The sequence below is a fragment of the Petromyzon marinus genome, chromosome 45 (assembly GCF_048934315.1).
Source record: "Petromyzon marinus isolate PM22_M1 ecotype Great Lakes invasive population chromosome 45, UKy_Petmar_22M1.pri1.0, whole genome shotgun sequence".
NCBI lineage: Eukaryota > Metazoa > Chordata > Hyperoartia > Petromyzontiformes > Petromyzontidae > Petromyzon > Petromyzon marinus.
This window is the reverse complement of record NC_133711.1, coordinates 11,135,065-11,159,852: the sequence shown is the minus strand read 5'-3', so window position 1 is coordinate 11,159,852 and position 24,788 is coordinate 11,135,065. Positions and strand designations below refer to the sequence as shown.

The window sequence follows — 24,788 nt, the reverse complement described above, 5'->3', positions numbered from 1 at the left end:
ATACAATGCGTCACAATGATGTGTGGTGCATCGGCCTTTACTAGCGCACCAAAACCAGACTTTCTTCCCAGCATGACTGGAGCTCCGTCCGTACAAACTGCAGAAACCATATCCCATGAAAGATTGTCTCTGAAGAAGTCATCCACAAGCTTCTTCACATCGGCTGCCTTCGTTGTTGTTGTAAGAGGCTTACAAAATAAAAACTCTTCTTTTATCATGTCGTCTTTCACATAGCGTACAAAAACAGCAAGCTGGCTTAGATCAGAAACGTCTGTGGTTTCGTCGAGTTGAAGGCTGAATTTTGCCGGGTTTGAAATCAGATCCGCGACTACTTGAGCCAAGATGTCTTTACTCATGTCTTCTATTCTGTCACTGACGGTGTCATTTGAAAGGGGAATTTGGGATAATTTACCTTCGGCCGCTGTTCCGAGTATCAGATTCGCCATCTTTAATGCAGCTGGTTTCACAAGTGTTTCACCAATGGTGTGTGGCTTGCCCTGCTTTGCGATCAGGTAAGCAACTTCGTACGATGCTGTCAGGATCGGTTTGTTAACAGGTACAAATCCAAGAGCAGGCAGAGTGGCCCTTTCATCGAATCTGGCTCTCTTCACCCTGAATTCAGCAAGTGTTGTGTTCTTGTATTCCCCGTCTCCATGCAGCTTCAAGAAGTGTTCCTTTAGTTTTGCCGGTGCAAGACTAGAGTTGCTCAACTTGGCGTTGCAAATCATGCAGATAGGACGCTCACTCCCATCACGTTCCGTGATACATGAGAATCCATGTTGTACATATTCGTCCGACCACTTTCTTCTTTTACCCGACATAGTTAGTATGGATAAAATATTAAATAAATCACACGACGTACGACAACAACAGTCACACGTTGACTACTGAGTACGCACTAAATTCCCCGCAGCGCTGATTGGCCAAGCAGTGTAGCATGATCATCTGCAGCCAGTGATGGCCAAGCGGGCCGTGTGTGTCATCACAAATTTACACAATAATTCAAGTGTGTCCGGACCTCCGTGGCGGGGGCTCTGCCGAACCCCTGAGATCGACTCACCGAACCCCTGGGGTTCGATCGAACCCAGGTTAAGAACCACTGGTCTAAATCTATCGACACAGCCAGACATGCATGCATCGTGGTCTTGGCGACTGTTCATAAGTTGTGGCTCTATGGAAAAAAAAAACCTCTCTCTGAATGTGGATGGAATTGAAAGGGCGATTAAATCGGTTGATGGTGAATGAATTGAGTGGTGGCCAAGGCAGGAGTCAGCAGTGGGGTGGTAGGTAGGTGCGTTGCCTCGAAACCTAGGGGCAGCTGGGAGGTGGCCATCATTTTTTTAATTAAATTGAAGAAAAATCTTGTTCATCATAAACACCAAAATTACGACTGAATATAGCAAAACTCTGCATTTATAAAAGTGAAAATTACTTTACACTTACATTGAAAACAATTTTGTAGAAAGACTACCGCGGGTTGTTTTGTATTCACACCTTAACCAAAGTAGTATTTTTTTGTAATCATATCCTTTGTTTCCAGCGGTGGCAGTGGTATCGCGCGATTGTAGTCCAGCGACGTGGAGGCAGGGTTGGTGGATCACACGAGTGTTGCGAAAGTCCCTTCCTGTGGGCGTCGAGGAGCCGTACCCTGGATCTCCAGGAGAAGCTGGTCCAGCAAACAGGTTGACGCCACATGGTTTCGTCTGTACCGGATAGAGTGGTTTCCCCTCACACCCATGGATTTTCTCCGGGTGCTCCGGTTTCCTCACACATGACAACATTGGCCAATAACACCTTAATACTGGGCTGGCCCAGGAGACGCTAGTGGGACGATGTCGCTCGGCTGGCCTGGGAACGCCTGGGAATTCCCCAGGAATAGCTAGAGCCTATCGCCAGGGAAAGGGAGGTCTGCACCGCCCTACTCAACATTCTGCAGCCGCGACCCTCACCAGGACAAGTGGATTGAGAAACGAACGAACGAGACACAGAGGGCAGCAGAGCTCGGGAAATTGTTGGCGCTTGCTCCTTGTGCCTCGAAGTCGTTCTCTCTCTACGAGAGTGAGCGAATAGCGGGCGTGGGTATTACGAGTTGAAATTAATTATATACAGAAACATTCACAAAACGTTGAATCGACAGCGAGTGCAAAGGGTAAAATATTTCACCATAAGGAAAATAAAAGTCTCGTACGCATTCATGCGCCATACAAATAAGTGCCACGATTGTGATCCTATACCTGGAGCAAAACTATTTCCCACAATTACACCACTACCACATCAAAATGATAAGTCTTAACAATTAACAACACAAAAGGAAGTTGCTGCTATTGAATGAATCCCCCTTATTAAAAAAACCACCTGAGCTTGTATGCTGCCATGCCGGCATGCAGGAGCTGCCCGCAACTATTACGATATGCGCAGTATTTATTTGATGGCGTGATTCACATTTATCTTATCCCTCCCAACTGAAAGTCTCGAACCAGAATTCTGTCCCATCATGCAGGAACCCCACCCACCCTGCTAACCACCTCCAGCATGGCGCAGCACACGTGGCAGTAGAGGCGAGACATTTTTCCCCTTCCAAAACCATTTGTGTGGTCAGATTATTTGAATAATTGATCCGATAACTGGCAGAGTAAATCGATCACCTGGGTAACTGGGTAGCGCAGCTCTCATAAATCGAGCAGCACTCTTTGAAAGTAAACAGTAGTTGCGTCTTCTGAAGAGCAAGGAATGTCCACTAATGACTTGGTCCCTTGTAAAGCCCCCAGCCCCCCACCCACCTGCACAGCCCGAGTTAAGACATTCATTCTCTCCCGACCTCCACTGCGCATAGCCTTGCGCTGCTGCTGTGGGTTAGGATTTTGGGTTCTGGGCTAGAGGTAAGGTTAACGTAGAAGGTTGCAGGGGGTTATGATTAGATCTTGAGTATTAATAATGCAGATAATTTTGGTTAGGCTGGTGAGTTTGGGTTAGGGTTATGGATTTAGATATGGAGTTATGGGATTTGTGTTATGGGTTAGGGTTATGGGATAAAGGTGTTGAGTCTGGTTAGACTCACGTTTTCGAGATTGGGGCTCAAGTTCTGCAGTTGGGCTGGTGGGTTTGGTTATGGTTAAGGATATCGGTGGCTCACGGCTTCGGTTAGAGAAGCCACAAGAGTCCACCGCAGGTTTTCCAGCCCTCAAGTGACAGCAAGCGCAGGTGGATTAATTTGATCGCTGGAATGCGCTGGCAGTGGTGTCGTCAGCGACGCTCTCTCCATCAGATGGGCGCACACCGCCGACGCAGCTACACCAGGGATAACCGGGCTGGTGGGAGCCCAACACTGGTGCAGCAGCATCACCATCGTCGTCATCACAGTTTAACACGTAGGCTTTTCGAGACAAATATCTATAGTAAAGGTTTTTTTTTGGGTTAGATCGTGTAAATATAAATGTGTCATTAAAAATGCCACGATCCAACACAGCCAATTAGGAAGACCAAAACAGGAGTACTTTTTCACAATTCTGCCTAATCGCCTGATGAGACTAGTTGTAATGGCCAGCAAAACTTTGTACTCGAATTATAAATGTTGTGGGTTTACTCTCCAACACGCCGGTGTGCTGAAGCAGTAACTGATGGCACGATTTGTTAACTTGACAAACCTTACTAATTGGCTGTGTTAGGTGGTGGCGGGTTTCACGACACATTTATATTTACGTGATATAACCCCAAAAAACCTTTATGGTCGTCATCACAGTTTGCCTGAACAGTTATAAACGTCAATCAATGTTACTTCACATGTCGTGCGGGACTGGAAATAACCAGATGGGAGTTTTTAGTTTCCCCTCCAACTGAAGGCATCAAATGCCAATGGTTATGGTTTCAAGATTTGGGTTGTGGGGTTAGAGTTTATACTCTTTGGTTTTATTCGGTAAAGTCACGTAGGTAAAACAAATTAAAATAAAATAAACAATAAAATAAACAATTGTTTATTTTATTTTAATTCGTTTTACCTACGTGCCTTTACCGAATAAAACCAAAGAGTATGAATCCTTGCAGTCACGAAAGCTTCAAATCTAGAAGGGGTTAGAGTTTGTAGATGAGGCTGTTAATAAGGGAACGTGGTTCAATAAGCAATGCAGATTAGACTTGAGGGAACAGAGATGGTTACATTTTAAGATGCTGCAGATGAGGCAATAGCTTAGCGGCTAAGGATTATAAGCAAAATAATCAAATTGGTGTTAGGTTACAGGTTAGATTTAGAGCGGTTAAGATTTGATTTAATTTTTCCATTTCCACTGTCGAAATCGGTAACATTTTCTGACAACTTAAACTGCAAACACGTGCTTCCAATTACAACGTCAGTGCCTGTGTGCGCACACGTCTCATAATTGAGCAAGAACAAAATGTAAACGTGAAAATTGTGCACAATCGTTTCGCAAACTCTCAATGGTCCCCACTGTCAGAACGCAAACCACTGAACGGGGAACACAAGAACTCCAAAACCACGGCCTAAGAGAATCTGTTCCTGGATTTCTAAACAAAACTATTTTTTATTTTACAAGGCAAGGCCCCACTGAGCTATATAGCTCTTTTCAGAAGCGAACTGGCTATCACAAACTATAATTAAGCGAAGTTGCTTATCATGTGAAAATCTATAGCAGCCAAATATTCTAAATCTATGTTTATAAATTTGGAGGTAAAAACCGGAGGACCTGGAGAAAAATCCACGCGACCACGGGGAGAACATCCAAACTCCAAATATACAGGCGTCAGGGTTGGGATCGAACCCATGACCTCCTGCATACCAAGCGAGGTAGTTAACATCTCGTCACCGTGGCACTCACAGTGGCGGGATGTTAACTACACATCTCCAACAGCCAGTTGTGGCCAAACCCAGCCAACTGACTTTTACCGAACATAACTGACTGCTGGGAAATGTGCAAACTCAGTACAGGACAAGGCTCTCTGTGGGAATACGAGTGCTGGTTTCTGTCGACGGTGCGGGTGCCGCTCATCACAGGGGCTTGTTTGCGATGAACGACTGGAACATTTTGAAGGAGGCCCGCGGAGCCCACTGTGGCACCATGTGTCCCGCTCCCTGCACGCAGCGCCGGACGGGTAGAGGAAACACACCGATATACATATAACGGAGGCGCCAAGGTGGCGAGATGTTAATGACCGCGCGTGGTAAACAGGAAGTCATGGGTTCGATCAAGACCCTGACACCTGTATATTTAGAGTTTGCGTGTCTATCTCCCCGTAGTCACGTGGATTTTTCTCTGGGTCCCCCGGTATTTCCCTCCACATGGAGAAACATGTGTTTAAAGTGAGCCACTTCGTTGAGCGATCATTTGTTGCCAGGTCGCTTCTGAAAAAGAGCTTCATAGCTCAGTGGGCCTGACCTGGTAAAATAAAAAATAGTTATAGTTTAGTTTATACCTCTTGTCCACTGTACAACCGAGTCGTGCCAGCAGATGATACATTTTGGCTGATTATGATGATTATGAGTTAGAGGAGTGGATTATGCTGCCCTGATGTAACGGTTAGCACACTAGACTTGCATTCCCAGAGGTCAACAGTGCGATCCCACAGCACAGCAGATTCTTAAATCCCCCTGCCTCTGTCTACTGAACAGTATAAACGCGTGCACCAGCCAACTCTTCCCACCTCTTCCCAATGAGTCTGGTCGGTATGGAAGAGTAGGCCAAACACCCTCGACAGTGGCTCTCGACAGCTCCCACTAGAGAGCCCCTCTAGCAGAGGCTCTCCCGCTGGCAGTGGCGTGAGAATTTCAGGGCTGCGCCTTTACCGTTTGACATTTGTGGCTACGACAATGGCACAGGGGATGGCCTCCTCTTGCAAATTATGTCATGGGATCATGAACATCCACTTTGGTTGACAGTTCCCCATGGATGTCGCCAGCAGCAGCACCTGCAGCGGGAGTTGAGCCGTTGGCCCTGCACGGAACGGCCGAGCGGCTTCAACTCCAGTGCACTCACCTTGACGGTGAGGAAGGTGATGCCATCGTATTCGTGACAAAATCCCGCGATCTGGTCGTCGACGATCCAAGCCCGCTGAGCCGCCAGTTTCTGCCGAGCGGGAGAGGGGAGGGGAGGGCAGAGCGAGGCCTCGCATGAAAACCACGTGCAAGACGCTTGGTGGCGCAAAGTGCAGTCGGCGCGGTGAGTCACTCTTGACTGCATCTACGCAAACAACTCGTAGCTTCAGAAATAAATTTAGTGCTTTTGGTGTCCGCGCCGTTCCATTCGCGCGGGGCTGCCGCGACGGGCGCCCTCTTTCGCAGGCGGGTATATGGTCCGCCAGTAGGGGGGCAATGTTGCCACGTGGGTTTTACCCAGTGAAGTAATCTGTGAGGATTTTTTTTTTCAACTACGGTCGCACGACACCGGCACACATGCCACAGCGCAGAGAGGCCCTCGTGTAGCAGTGTGTCCACAAAAGGGGCGTTACGGTGATGGGATGTTAACTACCTCGCCTGGTATACAGGAGGTCCTGATACCTGTATATTTGGAGTTTGCATATCTCTCTCCCCGTAGTGGCATAGATATTTCTCCAGGTCCTCCGGTTTTTCTGTCCACATTTTTAATAGACGTGCGTTTAGAGTATTTGGCTGCTATAAATTTCCACATAAGCCAATTTGTTGAGCTATCATTTGTGGCCAGGTCGCTTCTGAAAAATATACATAGTTCAGTGGGCCTTACCTGGTGAAAAAAAATGTGTTCAACCATTTAGTTTACATACGAGTTATAGTGGGACCACGGTGCAGCAGGGGGTGACATCATCCTTGACATCTGTGAAAAAGAGCTTCCCAGCTCATCGGATTCCTCCAGTATAAATACATATTCTGATTCTGACGCATCCAATTGCTGGCCACGATAAACACCGCCGTTCCCCAGCCTCCTCCACCTCCACCTACTACTACCGAAACCCCTTCACCCTCGCTCACCTTCCTCTGCAGGCTTTCCACAAACCACTTGTCGCCCAGGAAGTTGCAGGCCATGTCGGTGTCTCCGTTGTAGACGAGCCCCCGCAGGCCGTGGCCCAGCAGCTTCTGGTAGACGTCGAACATGTCGCTGTAGACGCGCACGTAGTTGGCGCCGACCACGTCGCTGCGCGCCGAGGGGAGACGATTGGGGGGGGGGGGGTGTTAGGGCGCACGTGCACGAGATCATTCACCACCGCGACACGTTCACGAGGGCAGCGTTGCCAGGCTTGGGCCCGGTGGGGTGGAAGTTGTATTTTCTCACGGTCGCCAAGCAAAGGGCCCCGAAGGACTAAAATGCCAAGCGGCGAGCAACAAAACAACGCCGTTGAGGCGGTGATAGGTAATAATTGACGCGCATCTTGAATTGAGCAAAGTAGTTATGAAAACTTTGGAAAATAGATGGAAGGGAGAGGGGGGGGCTTCCAAAGTTGAGCATTGCGATTGCCATGTTTAATCCCTGCGGTGTCAATAAACCAATCTTCATGTTACGTGACAAATATCGCCCTCAATAAATCAGGCATCGGCGCACATGACAGCAGAACGGGAATGGAACTAGGGCGCAACGGAGCTACGGGAAGAGAAAAAAAAACCCGTGACGACCTCAGTAGCTAACACTGACCGAACAAAGTAAACTTAAATTGCGCGCAAAGATAAAGCACAATTTTAATTGAGTGCCTGGCACGGGCATACAGCGGCCTTCTCCTGCGCACTACGCCGGGGGTTCTTGAACGTCCTTTGTCAAGTGGATATGGCGGCGTGCAGCATCGTTGCAGTTGGCACGGTCGCGGTAATATTCAGGGCGGCCGCTGGATTCAAACAGTGTCACCTCTGCAGCAAAAAATGTACCAAATCCTAACCACGAACCATGGGCATTACAGCGAAGGCAAGTACGTGACATATACCACGTAAATACCTTACACAACTCGCATTGCTCGTGCGCATTACTTTTGCACGCTTACAAATATAGCTTAGAGACGGGGTGGGAGAACCTATGACCCCCCACACTCCGAAATGGCCTGCACATGGATGTTAAACCATCTCACCACTGCCAGTATCTTAGCCGCGTGTCTACTTCGAGCCGCGTGTCTACTTCGAGCCGCGAGCCGACACGAAGGACGTGGTGTTGGCGAGAGGACAGCGACAGGGCAGACACCGCAATCAATACGTTAATACCTCAGTGGGCTTTGCCTGGTGGGATGGGGATGGTTTAGTTTTATTTGTACGTGTATCGGTGATTTATTTACCTTTCTTGTACTTTGCACTCCTATCGTGTTTTGTCTGGTTTGTTGTTTTGATTGAAAGCTTTCGTGACTGCAGGGATTCATATTCTTGGTTCTTTCGGTAAAGTCACGTAGAAGGGAAATAATAAAATAATACAAATATAAAAATGTTTTATTGTTTTATATTTTATAATAAAAATATAAAAAAATTTATTGTTTCCCTTTTACGTGACTTTATCGAAAGAACCTAGAATATTTGTTTGTTGTTGTAACGCTCTGGCCAGCCCCTAATGGATGTCTGTGAAAAAGAGCTTTATAATTCCATGTGATTCCTCCAGGATAAATAAATATTCTGAATGTACAGGAGAAGCCCTCATTATTACTATTCACGTTAATGTGTGGCCCACAAAACGGTTGGGTGAAAGTCCTAAATTGGCCCTCGCTAAAGAAAATGTTCCCCACCCCCGGCTTGGTGTTAAGCCGTCCGTAACCCGCACAGCCAGGCTTGGTGGTGCACACCTGCAAGTCGAACGCTTTGGAGGCGATTTTGAGATGTGGTTTTTCCCCAACCAAGTACAGATTTTGACCGGGGACACCGGCGCAAGTGGCCTATCCTTTTTCGGATGTCACTAAATGTTTAACATCCACAGTGAAGCGGACGGCGCGTAGTCGTTGAGGTTAATACGCCCGCTGTAGTGGACAGGATGGCCTCTGGGCTCGGACCGCAAGCCTCCACAATAGTCGGAAACTGCACTACCGCTTGTCCAAGTCAGCACACCAGGTACTCATTTAAGGCCGAGTTGACCTATGGGGCCAGCATAAAGACAAAGATCCCTCCGTATTGCCTGAACAGACTGTTGGGACACAGGAGGGGGGGGTGGGTGGCCAGCACCACGCCTGGTCACCTTCGTCTCCCCAGTACTGATAAATCGACCTGGCCACAAATGATAGTTCAACAAAGTGGCTTATCATGCGGAAATGTATAGGAGCCAAACATTCTAAACGCATGTTTCTGATGTTCACATACAGCACCAGGTACTCGTTTAAGGCCGAATCGGTTCAAATATTCGCCACCGGTATTGGTCATGAGCAGAAATCGAACTCGGGTCGCCGGGTTCGTAGTGCGGCGCGCTAGCCGCTCCCCACTGGGCCCAACAAAAAAACAAAGATCCCCTGTATAGCCCTAACAGACTGTTGGGGCAAGTGCTGTTAGCGAGCACCTATAAAAGCCGGAACGGTACACGAGGGGGTGGGTGGCACCACGCCCGACCGCCTTTGTCTCCCCAGTGGCGATGTTTACACACCGCACCAGGTACATATTTGAGGCTGAATCGACCTAGGGGAGGCCCAGGACGGGTTCAGATAATCGTCACTGGTGTTGGCCGTGAGCGGGAATCGAACTCGGGTCGCCGGGTTCATAACCCAACACACTAACCGCTACCACTACCGCTCCTCATACTGGGCCCAACCCACACACACACGTGCGCGCGCTTGGAAGGGGGCGGCACCTGCAGAACTGCCAGGCCTGCACGCCATCTGGGATGTGCAGGGCAGCACGCACGCTCCGCTGATTGATCCAGTTGGTCTCGCCAGTGCCGTTGAGGCAGGGCGGGACGCCCCGGAGGCCTCCTCCCGGAGCAGCCTGCAATACGGGAGTCGAGTGTCAGCCGTGTGAGTGTAGGAGTGGATAGACACACGGCCCAGGTGTGTTGTGCTTTTTGATCTAATGGAGTCAGGGGTGGGTGGGTACCTGATCGGTGGGACACAGCATAGGTGCGTTTTAGTTTTAGATCTATTGTAAGCAGAGTGGGTGGGTTGGTGTCTTCCTGGCTCGAAGCAGCGCAGCAGTGCTTTGATTCAAGGTCTGTACCGTGGGGCCGAGTGGGAGTCTACCCGGCTGGATACACAGCATAGGCGCGATTTGTTTTCCACATGGCATGGGGGCCCTGCGGGTTGGTGGGAGAGTGTGTCGGCCAGTGAGTGGGTGCCTGACCGACTGGTGATGCGGCGGCAGCAGGGGCAGCACGGGGCTGTAGGCGCGGAAGAGGTGGCTCATGTCGGCGCGGTAGCGAGCGCTGTGAGGGCCAATGCCGCCCGCGCAGTCCAGGTACAGGGCGTAGACGTTGAGGCCGATCTCGTACACGACGTGGAACGTCCGCATAACCTGGGGCGGCCAGGGCGACGGGGGAGATTGGCGAGCGAGTCGGAGACGTCCGCGGGCATCGTCACCCACCGCCGGCATTACCGCCTTCATTGTCGTCGTCGTCACCATCATCACCATCGTCACCATCGTCGTCGTCACCATCATCACCATCGTCGTCGTCACCCAACATGAGCGAGAATCAAAGCAGAGGAGTAACTGCTCCATTCTGCAAGCACCGCGGTTTACACTGCAAGGGTAATGACATTTATAAACCCACCAAGACTCATGACTATTATTTTCATGAGTTTTTTTTGCGAATGGGAGCGAGTTGGTGTACCCGGGGAAGGACTCGCGTGTGTGAGGCGACAACAACGACAAGGCCACAGACAGGGTTCCAGAAACCCATTTGCTGTATTGCCACCTCGTGACCAACAAGTGTGGGTGTCTCTCTTTGCCCTGTGACGGCACATCGTTGTGGAGGATTGACCTCTCACCGCATGGCGAACTGAGAGCACCACTGCAGATGATGGCGCCGTGGTCTGGCTCAGCCCAAGTACGCATATACGCTAGAAGTTGACAACGCACATAGCGATCTCTGTGTGGCCCACCAACCCTGCCTCAAAAGCACCAGGTACCTTTGGACATCTTTGCTGATCTCGTAAAGGAGCATGAACCAAAGGGCAGTTTCCGGCCATCCTCGCAGCGGCTGCAGTTTTTGGCTAGCCATCGAACAAAGAAGATCATCGCATCGCGCGCTTTCGTATGCACTTCTGTGGCCGTCTGGAATGCTCTTCCTTCCGATATTAGGAAGCAACTGGAGTTATGCACTTTTAAATAATCTAGATTTAAAACTCTTTTCTTTAGATTTTTTTTACACCTGTGTTGCCTCCGAAACGTAATGTTTTAATTTAGTTTTTTTCATTTTGGTTTTATTTAATTTAATTTGTATTTTTTTTTACCTATGTGACTTTATTGAAAGAACCAAAGAGTATGTATCCTCGCAGTCACAAAAACTTCACATCTAGAATTTAGATATTTTTGTGTTTTGTTTGTTGTCCTTCCCCGCACCTCCGATAAGCACGGTTGGCTATGTAGGGTGCGAACGAAGTTCAACGTACATACATTGCGAAAGAATTAACCTGAAATTTTTTTTTTATTAAAAAGAAAAACATTGGCTGGTGTGTGCCACCGTGGCCGGCAATGACGAACTCGATCGATGCCCCGTCGACAGTGGGGAAAAGGTGGCCGCTGTCCGAGCGCGTGACGAGCGCGACGGCTGCGGAGGGGGCCGTGGAGGTGCCACTCACCGCCTCCTTGCAGTCGCTGGAGGAGCTGTTGTAGAAGTTACACTTGGCGCCGCTGCAGCAGTAGCTGTTGAGGTCTGCCCACAGCCTGCGGGTGGGGGGTTGCAGGCATGCGAGGGACAAACGGGAAGATCTCCCGCGTAGCTCGCACGGAAAGTGCTGTTCGCGAGCACCTATTAAGGTCAGAATGGAACACGAGGCGGCGGCGTGGACGGTGCCGCCCCCGGCGGCGGCCGTTTCCCCAGAGATTACAGCACTGGGGAGACAGACGCGGAGTCGACCGAGGGGGCGCCAAGAACCGGCTCAGATATCACTATGCCACTCATGTTAGCCGTGGATGGGGATCAAAGCCAGGTTGCTTGGTGCGTCTTATAATCCAGTACGTGGCCTCTATTTCCACCTTGGTCAATCCCACCATTACATGTCTGACGAGATTTGAATAGCTCTCCTGGCACCGGGCAGAGTCAACAACGTTAACGCTACCACACAGCCACTTCTACCATCACCGTGTTTTCCATATCACACGACGAACCTTTTTTTCTCCAGTGTCCACTCGATATTTCCTAATTTTATATTTCACACACTCGTTTACTGCCTCCCCTGGTAAAATAAGCTCGGTTGGCTACGTACGGTACGAAAGAAGTTCAGCATACATACAATCCCAGGACACGGAATTTTCAAGATGGTAATTTTTATAAAACATTTTTTTATTAAAATGACTCAAATGTTTGGAGATCATCTTACTCTCAGGATGACATTCTAATCTGGAGAACACGGTAACGCTCGAGGCACAAGGCACTGCCAGCTTCAAAAGCAGCCGAGAGCCAAGTAAAAATTCCCAGGAAAAATGTAACTAAACTATTTTTATTTTACCAGGCAAGGCCCACTGAGACATATGTAGCTCCCGTCTTCCTTGCAGTGGCTTTTTGCTAACCATCGAGCAAAGATGGTCACTGCATCGCGCGCTGCGGCTGTCTGGAATGCTCTTCCTTGCGAGATGAGAAAGCCACTGGTACTATGCACTTTTAAGTCATCTAGATTGAACACTCATTTCTTTAGAACTGCTTTTTGTGTTTAGTTTATTGTCCTTCCCCTGCACCTCCAATTGGCATGGTTGGCTATGTACCGTGCATAAGATGTTCAACACATACACACACACACACACGCGTGGTGCCCGTACGGAGTGTGAGAACCACGCGTGCTGCGCTCGCACACACACTCACGATTCTCCCAACAGGCCGTGGTAGTAGGCGAAGTAGACGAGCGATTGGTCGTTGATGGCGTAGCTCGAGAGGCCGTTTCCCACCGCGAACCCCTGCGGGGGGGCACGGGCGGAGCGTTTGCGCGTTGGTCTCGGCCTCCAATCGTCAGGCGCAGTTGACCCAGCCAAGGACGCGTCGCCGGACGCGTCGCCGGACGCGGACGAAGCAAAGAAGCAAGCGATAGAAGGACGGGGAGCACTTTGGGAACGTACATTTTGTCATGGAGAGTAAGTAGATCGTGCAAAAGGTTCACATCACTGCAGTGGGTGGAATGGTAGCGGATCAACGGGACAGGTAGAGGCAGGGGGTGAGAGTACCCGTACATGTTTAATGGTATGTTGTTGTTTTTCTTCTCGTTTGTTATTTTATAACAATCCTTTGTTTATCCAGGAAATACTTAGCAAGTCTCAAGACTGTTTCAGAAGAATCTTGCATTGGAATGTTTTCGCCAATTCCATGAGTGGCATATAGGCAAATAACTACCTCGGGTAGACTCAAAGCTCCACGGTGATTGACAAATACACCGCTTTACTGCCACCTCCTGGTCATCTCACGGTCCAAGCCTACAACACATGGCATTTCCAAGCAGAATCACATCATTTAATAACCAGGCCAAAAACTTGCTTAGCATCTGAGGCGTGATGAGCTCACGCGCATTCACGGCGTTTTGGCCGCGGGCAGTTTCTGATGTTTTTCAATTTCTAACCCCGGAATTCACGAGAAGACAAGAACGTTTAGTATTAAGGGGCATCTCGCCTGCCTGAATAAAGGTCTATATTAATGAATGAATAAGAAATTATTTTGTTTTTTTGTTTTCACAAACAAGAGGGGCAGGGAACCTACACATCTCAATGGGTTCATGGCCCAGCGAAACCAACCACTCTTTAAACGGCCTGCAAAATTATATTTACCCATCACTGTAGGCATCTTATCAGTACTAATCGAGTACCAGAAGGAAATATTTTTATTCGGGCCACACCTGTTTCTAATGTTAGCCCACTCAGTCACTTCTATCCCTCCTACAGTGACAAAAGTGGCTGGGGTGGGCGCGTGTGTTAATGAATGGCCCGCCAAAGGTGATCTAAAAGCCTTATTCGGGCCTGAGTAAGGAAAAGGTTCCCCACCCCTGCCATTATCATCGTCAGCCAGGGTCAATCCACTTGCTGCATGAACACTTCCCCAAATCCGCCAACAATGCTCACGATCCCACGATGTAAGAATCCACCAGGCACCTACACACGAGCCGATTTCATCGTCGCTCTGTTTCCGCCGGAGACAGCGGCCGCTGCTCAAGCCCATTCTCTACATTTCTTAACACTTTGAATGCTAATTAAAGTGTTTTTGGGTTACATTGCGTAAATATTAAATGTGCCATTAAACCCGCCGTCACATGACGTGGCCAATCAGTAAGGTTCGTTACTTAAAACAAAACGTGCAAATTAGTTACTACTTCAGCACACCGGTCTGCTGGAGAGTAATATTGGTCGCGGAAGCCTACGTGTGAAATTTAAAATTATGCCATAAACTGTGTATGTTTTCCAATCAAATTGCTCCTCGATCCATCTATCATTGTAACTATAAGCATGTCTCTCCGTTTATTCGCGTAGTTTTCAGTTTTTATACTTTTAATCGTGTTTACGACTCCGTTTCTGATCCATGTTGAACTTCTTTCGCACCGTACATGGCCAACCATGCTAATTGAAAGTGCGGGTGACATATGGATGTCATAACCGGTGGTACGAGCCGATTAATAATTTTAGGCACATTGGTACACGTTGCTTTTCATTACGAAGTTCAGCTTTCAAAAAGCACACCAACCTGTTCATGCAGGCCTGAAAAAAAATCCACAAAAAAACATCTGCCGGAGCGGAACAAAAACTGGAGCGTGTCTGCTGCTGTCACCTTGAAGTTGATTTTGGCGGCGCCCGTCGTGACGCGCAGGCTCAGGGTTGGCACGTAGATGCCTCCGTAGCTCTCCCCAAAAATAAAGAAATCGTTGCCCGAGAACTCGGGGAACTTAGCAAAGAAGTCCTGGAGAGCCGCGTAGTTCCGGTCGGCCACCTGGACACATCGTGGAGGGGGGGGGGAGAAAAGTACAACAGTGAAATGTCAGATATACGTTCTCGCCGCAAAAAATATAATTTACGATGAACTTGAAACATAGGTTTTCCTTGCCAATACAATGATCCACATATGTTTTGGGTTGTATTCATGTATGTTGTGGCGAGTGGTAGTGTAGCGGTTAGCACGCCGCACTATGAACCTGGTGAACCAGTTCAGTTCCCGCTCACGGCCAACACCAGGTCCTCTTCCCCTCGGTCAACTCAGTCTCAAATGAGTAGCTGGTGCGGTGTGTAAACATTGCCACTAGGGAGACCAAGGCGGCCGGGCGTAGTGCTGGTCACCCACCCCCTCGTGTGCCGTGCCAGCCTTCATAGGTGCTCGTTAACAGCACTTGCCCCTACAGTCTCTTAAAACTATACAGGGGATCTTTGCCGTTGTATGTATTTTGAACTTCTTTTGCACTGTACGTAGCCAAGCGTGCTAATCGCTGGTGCCCCATGGTAGTTTTTATGACAAAATCCTTGCCATTAACAAGCCAGAGTGATTCATAATAAAGGTTTTTGAGTTAGATCGCGTTATTTATAAATGTGTCGCAACCCTCCACCACCCGACACAGCCAATCAGTAAAAAAGAGTATCTCGTTGACAAAAGACAAAACAGTTCACTCCTTTAGCCCACCGGTGTGTTGAAGAGTGAATCCACAACATTTACAAATTTTTTTGTGATCTATTATCTTTTCTACCTACGTGACTTTACCGAAAGAACCAAAGTAAACTCACTTACAAACCAACGGAACCAACCTAATATGCCTGTAATCTGACAAGTAAATTGTAAAAACAATACAGCTAAATAAACACACAAAGCAATATCATAACCCACACGTGAAATCAATTTCAATTAAGTCCTTTTACAAACAGACTTTGCTGAAGATAAATATTTGAAATAATTCATAGCTGGGAGTGATATTTGAACCACAACTGAACTGGCCCTGAGCACCTCCTCTTGACCAACGCGCACTGACCAGCGTGGTGAAGTATGGTCAAACAACCTCATGACTAACACGATGTGGGGAGGTCTTCGTCAAGCAGTGAGTTGACAATGAACCAAATTTTGATTTAAAGCTTTCGTGACTGCAGTAATTCATATTCTTAGTTTTTTCGGTAAAGTCACGTTGAAGAGAAACAACAAAATAACAAAATATATATAAAACAATAAAAAACACACCTGATGATGACCGTTTGAGTTATGGTCGAAACGTCGTGAGAATTTTTTATTTTTTATATATATTTTGTTATTTTGTTGTTTCTCTTCAATGTGACTTTACCGAAAAAACTAAGAAAATGAGCCAAATGTTATTTGTACTTGAATTGCGACTCTGAATCAATGACAATCGAATCGTGGTGGCTCGGTGGGCAAATCGCAACTAGACCCCTTGCGCTTCAGCGCTGCTGGTGAAGTGAGGGTGGCTGCCTCGGTCACCTGGTCGTCGTCGATGGTGTAGTTCTTGTCGTCGGAGAAGGAGAATCCCACGCCGGCGGGAGACTCGAGGTACAGGATGTTGGCCACCTTGTTCCAACTGTCGTTGTTGTAGTACAGAGTCCGCCCGTCATCGTTCACCTGGGGACAGGCACACACAACCCCTTCTGGCACCGCGTCATCGGACCCAGGAGTGGGGGCCTAGGCGGCTCATGATGGCCACATCAGGGCAATGACCCAGCACCACTTAAAAACTCTGTATCAGAATTAATTTTCGCATAAGCTCTCCAATGGGTTTCCACAGGTTGTACCCTCATGTTGTACGGCATGATGTCAGTCATTTCGCTTCCATGTGCCCGAAGAAGCTCCCAGTGCATGGAGTGAAATAATTCCAGTCAACATGCGGTAAAACCCGAAAAAACGCATCACGGCAAGCTATAAAGCACAACTGTGAAAAAAACCTCATGTGATAATCTCACTTTGTAAGCATGCTACGGAACGACTGCACCCCCTATTCCCTCCCCCGCCACAGCAATGAGGACGCACGTGGAAGGGCCCATTCTCGGACAGGAAACCGTCGATGGAGCTGCAGCCGGGCCCGCCATTCAGCCACAGAACCACAGGGTCGCTGGCTGGGTTGCGCGCCGACTCCACGAACCTGGGGTATCAGGGATGGAGACGGCACGGGGCAGAGACAGACAGCAGGTAAGGGGCAGTGGGTGTGACGGGAGCGGGACAAATGTGAAACAAGTTGTGTTTATGTCTAAATCGTCCATTCGTCTACGCACCTTTTACCTACTTTGCATTAATCTCACCCATTACAATATTGCAATGTGCTCTACTCTCACTATGATTATGGTGATGATAAAAGCTTGCAATAACGTGTAAAAAGTGGGACAGGAACATCGCACGGGCTAAATGGGGATTATTTATATTTTCTCAATGAGCTGCGATTTAAATTGCTTTATTTCTCGGAGACAGTCATAGGCAGAGGTGGAGGGGAAGGCCTTGAGTCTGGACTTGAAAAGGGACAGGGTCAAGTACCTACTTTGCATTAATCTCACCCATTACAATATTGCAATGTGCTCTACTCTCACTATGATTATGGTGATGATAAAAGCTTGCAATAACATTAGTAAAAAGTGGGACAGGAACATCGCACGGGCTAAATGGGGATTATTTATATTTTCTCAATGAGCTGCGATTTAAATTGCTTTATTTCTCGGAGACAGTCATAGGCAGAGGTGGAGGGGAAGGCCTTGAGTCTGGACTTGAAAAGGGACAGGGACTTGAAAAGGGACAGGGTCAAGTACGCGTGGCTGTGGGACAAGAGAGTTCCAGACGAGGGAGGGTGGCATCAGCAGAAAATGCGTGACCTCGCATTAAGCGGGAAAGGCTGCTTGCAGGCTTTGTTCGGAGACGTTGATTACTGGAGTGGAGAGTGAGTGTTGGGGACTAAGGTAAGATGAGAGGGGATGAAGTAGGCAGTGGCAAATCCTTGGAACATCTTGAAGATGGAGAGGGTCATATGGAAAAATAATAATCTGAGCCTGGACTGCAAACAAATGACGATCTGAACCTTCAGTCCAATCAGCATTAACTAAGTACCTGGTGTGGTGTGTAAACGTCATCACTGGGGAGACAAAGGTGGCTGGGGCGGTGGTGGCTACACCACCCCCTCGTGTGCAGTTCAGACCTTCACAAGTGCTCGCTCACAACACTTCGCCCGACGGGCTGTTCAGGCTACCGGGGGAACTTTGCCTTGTTCATGCTGTAGCACGGGATGAAGACATAAAGGAGTGTTGAGGGCATGGTATAAACCACATGGTATGGAAAGCAGAAGTGTGACCACACGTTTCGTCACGTGTCCTGCGGCTATCGCTAAGCCCTGCTTGGCTAACGACATCTGACTAAATCGGCGCATTGTGACCTCAGGGGTTTTCGAAATGTAAACTATTATTATTGGTTCTGATTTAAAGCTTTCGTGACTGCAGGGATTCATATTCTTGGTTCTTTTGGTAAAGTCACGTAGAAGGGAAACAATAAAATAATAAAAATATTAAACAATAAAATTCTCACGACGTTTCGACTGCAACACAAGCAATCATCATCAGGTGTGAAAACCACAACAAGAAAATTTGAAAAAAAGTGGCGGTTATTTTTTAACGTTAGCACCACGGAGAGCGATTTGACAGTTTGTTCAGATGGACGAGTCCATCTATATTCTTAGTTTTTTCGGTAAAGTCACGCTGAAGGGAAACAACAAAATAATAAAATATATATAAAACAATAAAAAATTCTCACGACGTTTCGACCATAACTCAAACGGTCGTCTTCAGGTGTGTTGGTTTGCATAAATTTATTTTTATTTTTAAACGGCTTATTTATTTATAAAAAAAACGTTAGCGCCACGCGCAACGATTTGGCAGTTTATTTAGGACTAGTCCATCTATATTCTGAAAAGAGGAGGGGGGAGACGAAATTTTTTATAATGTATGCTGTCTGAAAGCCACTGTAAGCGTGAACAATCAATTAAGACCTGAAATGGTTTATCAAATCTTTCCAATGATTGCTAAGATAGAATCCATCTTCTCGGTTGAAATTGTCTCTGTGCTTGTATATGTGGATAGCCTCATGAACGAATCTCTCATGGAAGCCAGATGGCTTACAAAGAACCTCTGTCTTGGAAAAGTCAATGGCATGTGAGCCTACTGAATTAGAACAATGATCTGCCACGGCCGAGGTGTTGGTCCTACCGTGTTTAAGGTCTGCTTTGTGTTCACGAATGCGGTCCGAGACATGGCGTTTGGTTTCTCCAATGTAACTTGGTCGACATAGTAGCAGCTGAAGAGGCAGTAATATTGTCTACATGTTCCCAATCCGATGTGGACATTGTTGCCGTCAATGATAAGTGTGATTTGTAGAGTGTCTTGTCTAACTGATCTAGTTCGGTGCGTATAAGTCTGATTTTTTCTGAGATAAGAGCTAAGCTAGTTTTGAAAAGAATTCGTTTCGCATTAGAAGAAGTTACAGCAGCAAAGGTCAGTGTAAATGCGATTGGTATTACCCCAGAGTCGCGGCATCTCTTCAGGAAGGTGAGAGACTCGATCAGCTGAGCTTTCTTATCCCGGAGTTTGTTGAAGGATCTTAAAGTTATGTGAAAACCCTCCCCGTAGAGGCGATTAAATTTTGATTTAAAGCTTTCGTGACTGCAGTAATTCATATTCTTAGTTATGACTGCCTCTTCAGCTGCTACTATGTCGACCAAATGTAAGGAAAACCTGATTTCCAAATTTAACCTCTTCAACAAAAGACCGGACCCACACACCAAAAAGTTAGACGTTAACAAAGTCGTAATTAATCGCAGTAACAGTTCTATTTCCGATGGTCTGAAATCCGTTTTAGCTAAAGGTCTAAACTTTGCAGTCACACCTAAACACATACCAGTTAATGATATAATTGCCCAAGTAGACGTTGCTCTCAGGGGCCTGCGTCACATCGCTGCAGACGTAGCAAGATCTGAAATCGCTGCAACCCTCAAAAACGCTAAGATGCCAGCTAGCAACCTCAGCAAAGATGAGCGTTTTGAATTATATAAATTAAAAAAGAGGAATGATATTGTAGTCCTCTCAGCTGACAAAGGCAATGCTACTGTCATCATGGATAAAATAGAATACAACAACAAAATTAAAGAATTACTCGACGATGGTAGTTATACAAAAATAAAAAGAGATCCCACCAACAGCCTCGTCACACAAACCAACAAAATAATTTCTGATTCAACCGCATTAATTGATCAATCTAAACAGTTTTCGTTGAAACCTTCGGCTGCCAGGCCACCAAGATTATACGGCTTACCAAAAATACATAAAGTAGATACACCCCTTCATCCCATAGTCTCTACTATCGGCTCCCCCACCTACAAACTAGCTCGTTTTTTGTCTGAAATCCTGCGTCCTTTCACTGGAAAGACCACCTCTGCGGTACAAAATTCTACTCACCTGGTATCGACAATCAAGGGTATTTCCCTGTCCCCAGACGACCTGCTTGTCAGTTTTGATGTAGTTTCCTTGTTCACCAAGGTTCCTGTACCTGACACCATTGCAATCATTGAAGACTTGGTTCATCAAGGACTAAACACTGAGGTACCCCCCCCTGGTGAGACACTGTTTAACCAATACATACTTCACTTGGAATGGAACTTTCTACAAACAAACTGAGGGCACCCCAATGGGCTCCCCCCTTTCTCCAGTTATAGCTAACATTTTCATGGAGAAATTTGAGACTGACGCCATCCAGACTGCCACTCTGCGCCCAACCTTATGGAAGAGGTACGTGGATGACACTTTTGTCATCTGGCCACATGGCCGGCCTGCTCTAGACCAATTCTTCGACCACATCAATTCCATACACCCAGCCATCAGATTTACCATGGAAGTCGAAATAGATGGCAAGATACCTTTTTTGGATGTCCTAATTAAAAAGAGACCTGATGGTTCAATGAGCCACTCTGTCTACAGGAAAGCTACCCATACAGATGCTTATCTGAAACCGGATTCCCACCACCATCCATCACAGAAGAATTCTCTCATCAAGACTCTGTATCATAGAGCCCAATGCATATCCGACCAGGAACACATAAGCAGTGAACTCAAGCACGTACACCAAGCTCTTAGGGCTAATGGTTACTCCGACTATACAATCCGCAAAGCTATCACTCAAACCATGAAGAAGAACCCTCTTGAGGAGCCTTTCAAAACCATCACTTTACCCTACATTGCGGGGATCACAAAAAAGATCTCCAAAATCTTGAATAAACACAAGATCCAGGTCCGTTTCAACACATCACATAAAATCCGTGATCTGGTTCCGTCTGTAAAAGATGTGATTCCAGACATACAATACCCTGGTGTCTACAAACTAAGTTGCCTCTGTGGTAGTAGTTACATTGGAGAAACCAAACGCCATGTCTCGGACCGCATTCGTGAACACAAAGCAGACCTTAAACATGGTAGGACCAACACCTCGGCCGTGGCAGATCATTGTTCTAATTCAGTAGGCTCACATGCCATTGACTTTTCCAAGACAGAGGTTCTTTGTAAGCCATCTGGCTTCCATGAGAGATTCGTTCATGAGGCTATCCACATATACAAGCACAGAGACAATTTCAACCGAGAAGATGGATTCTATCTTAGCAATCATTGGAAAGATTTGATAAACCATTTCAGGTCTTAATTGATTGTTCACGCTTACAGTGGCTTTCAGACAGCATACATTATAAAAAATTTCGTCTCCCCCCTCCTCTTTTCAGAATATAGATGGACTAGTCCTAAATAAACTGCCAAATCGTTGCGCGCGGCGCTAACGTTTTTTATAAATAAATAAATGCGCCGTTTAAAAATAAAAATAAATTTATGCAAACCAACACACCTGAAGACGACCGTTTGAGTTATGGTCGAAACGTCGTGAGAATTTTTTTATTGTTTTATATATTTTTTTTATTATTTTGTTGTTTCCCTTCAACGTGACTTTACCGAAAAAACTAAGAATATGAATTACTGCAGTCACGAAAGCTTTAAATCAAAATTTGAGTCCATCTATGTTCGTGACTGCAGGGATGGACGAGTCCATCTGTGTTCGTGACTGCAGGGATGGACGAGTCCATCTGTGTTCGGAAAAGAGGAGGGGGGAGACGAAAAGTAATGGATGCGGTCTGAAAGCCACCTTGAGCGTGATAAATCAATTAAGACCCGAAATGGTTTATAAAATCCTTCCAATGATTGCTAAGCCAGAATCCATCTTCTCGGTTGAAATTGTCTCTGTGTTTGTATATGTGGACAGCCTCATAAAAGAACCAAGAATACTATTATTGGTGTTATTACATTATTATTATTCCGGGTGATTTGAAGAGACGTTTATGTCGTCATACAAGCGTATTATTTTGATCACAACCTTTTATTGTACGTGTAGACACAAATAAATGACCGATGCATCGTCTGGTTCTTGATGTTGACAAGTGCCATACTGCAGCAACACTGCCCGTGAGGCCGGGCACTTCATGTGCGTCTTATGACGTGTGTGAGGTGAGAGGTGTTAGGTATTGGGTACGTCAAGTGAATCAGCTGAGTATCTGGTGATAGTCAGGTGAGTGTCAGCCGAGTGTCAGGTGAGAGGTGTTGGGTATTGGGTACGTCAAGTGAATCTGCTGAGTATCTGGTGATAGTCAGGTGAGTGTCAGCTGAGTGTCAGGTGAGAGGTGTTAGGTATTGGGTACGTCAAGTGAATCAGGTGAGTATCTGGTGATAGTCAGGTGAGTGTCAGCTGAGTGTCAGGTGAGAGGTGTTAGGTATTGGGTAAGTCGAGTGAATCAGGTGAGTATCTGGTGATAGTCAGGTGAGTGTCAGGTGAGTGTCAGCTGAGTGTCAGGTGAGAGGTGTTAGGTATTGGGTAAGTCAAGTGAATCAGCTGAGTATCTGGTGATAGTCAGGTGTCAGCTGAGTGTCAGGTGAGAGGCGTTAGGTATTGGGTAAGTCAAGTGAATCAAGCGAGTATCTGGTGATAGTCAGGTGAGTGTCAGGTGAGTGTCAGCTGAGTGTCAGGTGAGAGGTGTTAGGTATTGGGTAAGTCAAGTGAATCAGCTGAGTATCTGGTGATAGTCAGGTGTCAGCTGAGTGTCAGGTGAGAGGCGTTAGGTATTGGGTAAGTCGAGTGAATCAGGTGAGTATCTAGTGATAGTCAGGTGAGTGTCAGCTGAGTGTCAGGTGAGAGGCGAGTGTCAGGTGAGGGCAGTCCGTCCTACCGACACATTACTTCACTTGTTAAAGGTGAGGGTGTCTGTGAGTGTCTGGTGAGTGGCAGTGGTTGTGAGTGTGGTGTCCGTGCGAATGTGCTCAAGGGTGGTGAGCGCACACCTGTAAATCCCTTATCAGTGCCATATCTTATTACAAACCAATTCAGACTTTATTGGTCACACTGCGCCCTTATAAATTTCAACGTTCACCCTACAAAGTCCCAGAACAAGGAAGAAACACAGACAAATAAGACTACTACTATTTTCGCTGCCCGCATTGAAACGGCTGCACGCCGTCTGGCCCTGAACGCTCAACTTCCCTGTACAAGAATACGGGGTAGTGGTGAGAGTGAGTGGTGAGAGTGAGTGGTGAGCGCGAGTGGTGAGTGGTGAGCTTAAGTGGTGAGCGTGAGTGGTGAGCTTAAGTGGTGAGCGTGAGTGGTGAGCTTGAGTGGTGAGTGGTGAGCGTGAGTGGTGAGCTTGAGTGGTGAGTGGTGAGCTTGAGTGGTGAGCGTGAGCTTGAGTGGTGAGCGCGAGTGGTGAGCGGTGAGCTTGAGTGGTGAGCGTGAGTGCGAGTGGTGAGCGCGAGTGGTGAGTGGTGAGCGCGAGTGGTGAGCTTGAGCGGTGAGCTTGAGCGGTGAGCGGTGAGCGCGAGTGGTGAGCGTTGAGCGCGAGTGGTGAGCGGTGAGCGCGAGTGGTGAGCTTGAGTGGTAAGCGGTGAGCTTGAGTGGTGAGCGAGCGAGCGGTGAACGGGCGCGCGAGCGGGCGGGTGAGCGGTGAGCGCTCGGCATGATTTTCCGCCCGCTCTGCCCCCCCCGCCTCACCAGTAGTGTAGGTGCGCTCCGTGGCCCCCGCTCAGGAATCCCGAGTAGTGCGCGAACGCGGGCTGCGGCTCCAGCCCGGGCAGCCCCTTCACCGCGTCCGCTGCTGGGGCGCCTCTCGCGGCCCCCGCTGCCAGCACGACCGCCAGCAGTAGCGACAGCGGCAGCTCCATTGCTCGCTTCGTGGCGATGAGCGCGGTCAATCCTCCACCCACCACCTGCCTCGTTCCCGCTGTCGATCCGGGAATGCACCGCCGCCGGCTTCTCGCCGCCGTCTTCCGCCTCGGTGACGTCGCGCGCGCGCGTGCGTTCACGTGCACGTGACGTCATCTTCGCGGAACGCGGTTGTCTTGTACGGCGGGGTAGAGGAGGTTCCGCGTGACGTCATCGTCGCACCCCCTCCCCCCACGCGAACGAGTTGTACACGATCGCAAGGGGTCGAGACGGTGGGCGTGACGTCCACTTTACCGAACGAGTCACTTGGGCTCGTTCGACGTCATCTTCACCGACGAGTTACAATCGCATGGTGTCGAGGCCATCGACGTGACGTCATCTCTACCGAACGACGTGGGGGGTTATCGCGCCGATTTAAATATTTCACGATACGAGATCAAACATCACGATTATCGATTTAAAGCATTCGTGACTGCAGGGATTCATATTCTTGGTTCTTTCTGTAAAGTCACGTATCGTGACTTTGTTTACCTATCCGACACT

At 47.8% G+C, this 24,788-nt stretch overlaps 1 protein-coding gene across 1 annotated transcript; it reads right to left on the bottom strand.

Moving 5' to 3' along the window:
- Positions 1-1,321: 1,321 nt before the first annotated feature.
- Positions 1,322-24,463, bottom strand: LOC116952018 (lysosomal protective protein-like). Its single transcript, XM_032970991.2, has 11 exons — positions 24,075-24,463; positions 17,007-17,118; positions 16,464-16,601; positions 14,823-14,981; positions 12,882-12,973; positions 11,662-11,746; positions 10,205-10,375; positions 9,720-9,853; positions 6,953-7,115; positions 5,985-6,074; positions 1,322-5,083 (listed from the first exon to the last, which is right to left on the bottom strand). Exons 1-11 carry the CDS (start codon positions 24,242-24,244, stop codon positions 5,000-5,002), a joined length of 1,398 nt encoding a protein of 465 aa, XP_032826882.2. The 5' UTR covers positions 24,245-24,463; the 3' UTR covers positions 1,322-4,999.
- Positions 24,464-24,788: the final 325 nt, after the last annotated feature.

What these genes read in the sequence shown, in the direction of transcription:
- LOC116952018 (XM_032970991.2), bottom strand. Translation starts at nt 24,244, where the DNA reads ATGGAGCTGCCGCTGTCGCTACTGCTGGCGGTCGTGCTGGCAGCGGGG. An exon ending in CACGGCCTGTTGGGAGAATC is followed by an intron (nt 11,747 to 12,881) that starts GTGAGTGTGTGT and finishes CCCCACCCGCAG; the next exon opens with GCTGTGGGCAGACCTCAACA. An exon ending in CAGGCCTGGCAGTTCTGCAG is followed by an intron (nt 7,116 to 9,719) that starts GTGCCGCCCCCT and finishes CTCGGCGCGCAG; the next exon opens with CGACGTGGTCGGCGCCAACT.